General features: G+C 41.6%; 1 protein-coding gene across 2 annotated transcripts; it reads left to right on the top strand.

Moving 5' to 3' along the window:
* Positions 1–2,243: 2,243 nt before the first annotated feature.
* LOC122052368 (probable methyltransferase PMT15) lies at positions 2,244–5,103 on the top strand. Of its 2 annotated transcripts, none has more exons than XM_042613854.1 (6): positions 2,244–3,178; positions 3,437–3,449; positions 3,709–4,006; positions 4,103–4,495; positions 4,575–4,652; positions 4,738–5,103. In XM_042613854.1, exons 1-6 carry the CDS (start codon positions 2,498–2,500, stop codon positions 5,003–5,005), a joined length of 1,731 nt encoding a protein of 576 aa, XP_042469788.1. In that variant the 5' UTR covers positions 2,244–2,497; the 3' UTR covers positions 5,006–5,103. The 2 variants fall into 2 exon arrangements, with proteins under 2 accessions (XP_042469788.1, XP_042469787.1); XM_042613853.1 differs by having other exon boundaries at positions 2,247–3,178; positions 3,437–3,647.
* The last annotated feature ends 1,688 nt before the right edge of the window (positions 5,104–6,791 follow it).

Here is a 6,791-nt window from a genome sequence, read left to right as displayed (position 1 = left end):
AGACTATCAGAACCTGGATCGGTCAGCAGACCGATCCAGTGCTTTTCTTTCTCCTGGATCGGTCGGCCGACCGATCCAGATGGATACAGTAGCTTACTGTATCTCCCAGGATCGGTCAGCCGATCGTTCCATCCGCGAACAGAGAGTTCGGGACGAAATCAGCGGTCACTGATCGGTCAGCCGACCGATCAGTGAGCAGCTGGATCGGTCGGCAGACCGATCCAGCCAGTTGTTCGCGTGGGTGCCAGTGAATCGTTCCACGGACCGATCCAAAGCTCCAGTTTCACCTCCTCAGTATAGCTATGAACATCTAGAAGGTAGTTGGATATGAAATCTCATTCTCACATAGTTAACAGAGGCAACTACAATAGTTTAGTAAAATTTTATTTTTACCCAGTTTCCGCACAGTACAGCACAGTAGTTTCAATAGTTAATGTAGCGATCCGGCTCACAGCCTAGTACCCAGGAGTCGGGTCGTTACATGTTCTTATTTGGTCTTTATGACTAACTAGTTCTTATTGTCTTTGTGACTTGATTATACTATAGTTTATGTGACTTATATAGTCTTTGTGACCAGTTAACCTTTAAGGATTGACTTGGACGAGTAAGAGATGTTGGTGTTAAGAAGGTGAAATGGTGCCTCTTCCCCTTTACCTTCCAACCCTTTCTCATTCCTCCATTAATAGAGGTTGAGGAAGATGAAGAGTCATTTTCCTCTATAAAAAATCATCCAAGGCAATTGGTGCAATGAGGAAAAGAGAGTTAGAGGGGTGCATGCATCAAGGAAGGTTGTCGCGTTGTGTACGCAGATGAGATCGAAGTACAAGAGAAGTGTTGTTAGAATTCTACCGAGACTATGTGTCTTGCAGAGAAGGAGAACATCCATTAAAGAGAGATTTGATTTGTGAAACATGAAGATATTTTCGATTCGTTCATGATCGTTCTTCCGACGACAAGTGGTTCGTGATTGTTCTTCCGACGACAAGTGAAGATCAAGATCAACTATGATAAATCACTATGAGTTTTTGTTATAGATGTTGTATTTCTATATTTTTCATGCTTTACCATCAACATTTTTCACCTCCCATACTTTACTAAAGCTTAGAAAGTATAAAAGATTATGGGGGTAATCACCCAACAGATCATAAGTCATGGACTAAGAGTATAGAATTGTCAAATCATGTTAAATAATTGTATTGATAATTGTGATATTTTTTTTATAATTTTATTCGGTTGCTAATTTGTATTTGTGACGTTGCTTGGATTACAACAAAATAATAGATATTTTATTTAAAAATTCTATCGTTATTCACCCTTTTCCTTTTACGTGTCTCTCATTATCTTCCACTAATTAAAATCATAAAATAAAAACAAATATATATTTATCCTCTTCTCATCCAACGCATCTCACAATCTAACATTATTGCATGCATGAAACAACTTATCAATCTATTACCGCATCATCTAGTTTGGTCATGACCATGACAAACATCTTTTATATGATGTCATGACATAGACATGTGACAGACAATATTAGATATTATCAAGAACACAAATATCAAAGCGTATTAATACACCTGACCCCGGCAGTAGCGGTGAAGGTAAATTCTATCTTGCCGAGAGATAAAAATAGAGAGAGAGCGCGCGCGCTTCCAATATTAGTAGTGATCTATCCATACGACTTTGGCAGTTTGGCTAGTGCTCAAATAAATACGATTCAGACTCTGAACTACTCCAGTAGTCACCGGCCTCGGAATACAACCTCCCTTGATATAGCAGTTCGACTAGAAGATCCAACTCATCTATTAATATGACCTTAGCCGTCATATAATTTGAGAGTCAGGTATTCTCGATCATGTGAAGGGAGAAGGTGCACTAGCAGGCTGGCTCTGACTGTCTGACATGATCACTTTCAAGAGTCTCAAAAACAATGATCATCAGACACCGGCACAGGACAGCCTTGCACATGACGTATAAATGCAAGCGGCCCAACCTACTAAAAGGAGGGAGAGAAAATGCCCCTTGCTCGACCTTGCCTGTCCAGTTCCAGACTTGCAGTTCCACTAACTTCCTCCATTATCCATATCATGGACTCTTCTATCTGCCAATCCCAATTCCTCCTTGTGACATGGCCAACTCTACGGCCAGGTTCCAATTCTCGATTCACTGGCACGCACACAGTGACACACATAAACTAATACTTTCAGTAGTTTCTGACACAAGCGTTCCCAGGTCCCACCGAGTTTTGAGCTCCAAGGTTCCTTCGTTATAATGCCACTGGATCATTAATGACCCCCACACGCTCTCCCTCCCGCATGCATCTGAACTAGCCTCGCATTTCATATTTTCGTCACCAGAGGCATGCATAGGCCATTTGGATACATTATTAGTCTTCTTCCTATCTCACTATCTTCTCCTCCCCTGTTTCTGTAGTCCAAATTGTTAATTTCGCATGAAAAATCATCTAAAGTGAAACAATCTTTGGGCTAGTACGCAAATGGCCAGCGGCGGATCAACAAACTCCGGCGTGTCGAAATTGTACCGACCGTACTGCAAGCGAGTTAACATCATTCCCTTTGCTTTAGTCATTCTCCTCTGCTCCGCTTCCTACTTTCTCGGCGTGTGGCAGCACAGCGGTGGCGTTTCTACCTCCTTCCAATCCACCGTCCTCAACGCTGTCTCGTGCGATGAAGAGAAGGTGTTGGCCAGCGCCTCGAAGCTCGACTTCGCTGCCCACCACACGGTCGACGAGTCCAAGGCAGCTGCCCCTGCGGTGCGCGAGTTCCCAGCCTGCGACGTCAAGTACTCTGAGTACACGCCTTGCGAGGACCGAGACCGGTCTCTGCGGTTCGACCGCGATCGGCTCATCTACCGGGAGCGGCACTGCCCGGCGAAGGAGGAGCTACTCAAGTGCCTGATCCCGGCACCGGCGGGGTACAAGACGCCGTTCCCCTGGCCGATCAGCCGGGATACCGCCTGGTTTTCTAACGTGCCGCACAAGGAGCTGACGGTCGAGAAGGCGGTCCAGAATTGGATCCGGGTCGAGGGGAACAAGTTCCTGTTCCCCGGAGGCGGCACCATGTTTTCCAACGGCGCTGACGCCTATATCAACGAAATCGAGCGGCTTATTCCACTGCGAAACGGATCTATTCGGACAGCCGTCGACACCGGCTGCGGGGTGAGTGTTTGACTACTTTTGCCCACTAGGGCCGGGCGGCAGTTGGATCGCCCTGTCGCTTGCATGCAACGCGATTCCCGGATAATGCTCGGATTTTGGGTTAAAATATGTTTGAATCATCTCGTGTTCCGTGCAACGGGCGTCAATGTGGTCACCCTTTGGACATCCTTTGTTTTTTTTGTTCGTCGAATATCATCAGTCGAAGCAAATTGGTCGAGATGGCTAACTTGGATTGTGATTTGGCCATGGCGGATGCAGGTAGCAAGCTGGGGTGCGTATCTCCTCTCACGAAACATCCTAACCATGTCTTTCGCACCGAGGGACTCCCACGAGGCGCAAGTCCAATTCGCTCTGGAACGCGGCGTCCCCGCCATGATCGGCGTGCTCGCCACAAATCGCCTCCCTTACCCCGCCCGGGCGTTCGACATGGCCCATTGTTCTCGCTGCCTCATCCCATGGCATCTCTACGGTAACAATATATTAATCGCTGCCGTTTTCCTGTCTCATTCAATGCTTGCATATTGTCACAGGAGGGCAGAACTTGATCGAAGTTGACCGAATCTTGAGACCCGGCGGCTACTGGATCCTCTCAGGTCCTCCGATCAACTGGAGACGGCACTGGAAGGGCTGGCAGAGATCAGAGGCAGACTTGAAAGCTGAGCAGGACGACATTGAAACCTTGGCTACGAGCCTCTGCTGGAAGAAGATCAAGGAGAAGGGAGACATCGCCATCTGGCAGAAGCCAACCAATCACATACACTGCAAAATACGTAAGAGGGTCCTTAGATCAACAAACTTCTGCAATGTTACCAATCCTGATTCTGCTGGGTACGTATTAATTAGTCCTCACCCTCACTTGTTACACAACAAAATAGAATTTGATATTTGAACTTAATTTTTTACTTTCTTCTTTAATAATTACAGGTACACCAAGATGGAAACTTGCCTCACACCTCTGCCTGAAGTTTCCAATACTAGAGAAATCGCTGGTGGCGCACTGAAAAACTGGCCCCAGAGACTAATGGCGGTGCCTCCAAGGATTGCCAGTGGAAGCCTAGATGGTGTGACGGCTGAGATGTTTTTGCAAGACACCGAGCTATGGAAGAAGAGACTTGGCTACTATAAGGCTGTGATCAACCAACTAGGACAGAAGGGCCGTTATCGGAACTTGCTCGACATGAATGCCAAGTTTGGCAGCTTTGCTGCGGCTCTCATCGATGACCCAGTTTGGGTCATGAACGTCGTCCCTTCTGAGGCTAAAATTAACACGCTTGGAGTAATCTACGAGCGCGGACTAATTGGAATATATCAGGACTGGTGAGTTCCCAATTAAGTTGTCCATTGCTAGTTCTATGCCATTTAATTCTCTTCTCCTGTATGCAAATTCACAACGCAGGTGTGAGGCAATGTCTACCTATCCAAGAACGTATGATCTTCTACACGCCGATACATTGTTTAGTCTTTACAACGGAAGGTACTGACCATTTAATTCTTGATAAACTATATGAATTAGGTTGTTATAGCTGCCTAAGTTTGCATTGCTGTGTTCTTTAATCCAGATGTGAAATGGAGGACATTCTTTTGGAAATGGACCGTATTCTTAGGCCGGAGGGAACAGTCATCTTTAGAGATGATGTAGATGTGTTGGTGAAAGTTAAGAGCATCACTGATGGAATGAGATGGGACAGCCAAATTGTGGATCATGAAGATGGTCCTCTTCGAAGAGAGAAGCTTCTTTTGGTAGTGAAGACATATTGGACAGCTTCAAATCAAGGCCAAGATCAACCAGCTTTGTCAGCACATAGCAACCCTATGAATGAAACATAAATCTTTTTGTCATTTTTTTTTACTTGCAATCGGTTGAACTTTAGGTTGTAATTTTAAGATATTTTAATCAATAATGTTCTATGATTCTTAATTGGCCACTATTACGAATCACAAATGCTTGAAATTAAGCCTACCAGTAGAACCTGATTTATCTAATTGCCTTATGGAGACGTATTAAGAGGCATATGGTTTACTTTGTCCATGCAGCTTAATTTACTTTGTCCATGAAGCGATTTCTTCTTTATCAAAACATGCAAGAAAAACGACTTGGCTAACTGGCGGCTTCAGAGGTCAGCTTTGATAACACCAACACAGAAAAATAGACAAGGGCGGCTAGGGATACAACTATTATTATGTCTTATTAAGATCTCAACATAGTTAAATAGAAATGATGATCTAATCTAAATTATTGGATCTCAACTGATTTTATATTAATTAGGACTATATCTTAATTGGCCTTAACTAAATATTTAATACATTTTAGAATTTTATAAAAGATTCTATTTTTTTTTTATTTCTACCACTCATACAAACAATTTTAAATTATTTTCTACTCCAAATTAATTTTTACAATTATTATATATTTAAGTGGTGGTTTACACAAAGTCTTTTCATAGTAGAGTTATGTTCATGTAATCAACCAATAGTCAAATTAACCAAAAATTATCTTTGATGTTTAAGCAATATGGTTAAGGATGATGAGATACTCAATAGTAGAAAAGTCTAAGTGAGCTAAAATTGACTATATACTCGGCATTTTAAGTGATTTTTAGATGAAAAAGTTCAACAAATATTGGTGTTGGGACCAATGCTAAATGGGTGAATAGCTCTTCTCGCATCAATGGATTGCACTGCAAAAACTTGAAGTAAATCAACTCAACCTCAACACGAACATGATCGATTTACTTGGTCACAACATCTCAAAGTTGTTACATTCAAAGTCTAATTTTAGCAAACTATCACCACTAAATCTTTTCCTTCTCGGATACTTTACGAGGTTGAGAAGTCTTTTACAATCCTATTTTTGTAAAGCAACACACAACATAACAAAAAAATACAAATATAAATGAAAGTCAAACAACTTGACAAATGAAAATTTTGCTTTGGATCTTCCTTTCTTATTGCTTTGGATTACCTCTTGATGGCTATTAAATATAGCAGCACTTCGTCTCCAAATTCTCAAGAACTAGTGCCTTCAATCTTCCTCCAAACACTTTTTTATAGGGTTATTGTTAGGTTAATTTTCACATATCAGTCAATTGATTATCACCATTAATCAACTACTCTATCAAATCTGACCGTTGCATTTACAGAATGGCTATTTCAAACTCAGTTTGACTGCCATAAGTCGATTGCTAAACCTCATCAATCGACTGATGGTTATGTCGAGTTCAAAACATATATTCTTTTTGCTGCTATAATGTCATCATTTGATTGCTCAAACTCATCAATAGACTGATTGACAACTAGTAAAGTCAATCAATTAATTTCAAACTTTTTATTCATTACTATAGTGTCATCAGTCTATTTCTTAAACTTATCAATTTATTACACGGTACAAAAATCATAAATCCAAAAACACATTAACAAACATCAAAAATACTATAGCAAACTCTAAGATACTATAGTAAACCCTAAAACACTCTATAAACCACAATTTAAAGATTTAGAGTCCATTGATTGATTGATGCACCCTATCAATTAAATAATACTCCTGTTTCAATCTTACTAAAGTTGAATTATTATTTTGCATAGTATTCGATTAACCTCAACTATCAAGACTTCA

The sequence above is a fragment of the Zingiber officinale genome, chromosome 3A (assembly GCF_018446385.1).
Source record: "Zingiber officinale cultivar Zhangliang chromosome 3A, Zo_v1.1, whole genome shotgun sequence".
In the NCBI taxonomy this organism is placed as follows: domain Eukaryota; kingdom Viridiplantae; phylum Streptophyta; class Magnoliopsida; order Zingiberales; family Zingiberaceae; genus Zingiber; species Zingiber officinale.
The sequence above is the reverse complement of the archived record's forward strand: the minus strand, read 5'-3'. Positions and strand labels throughout refer to the sequence as shown.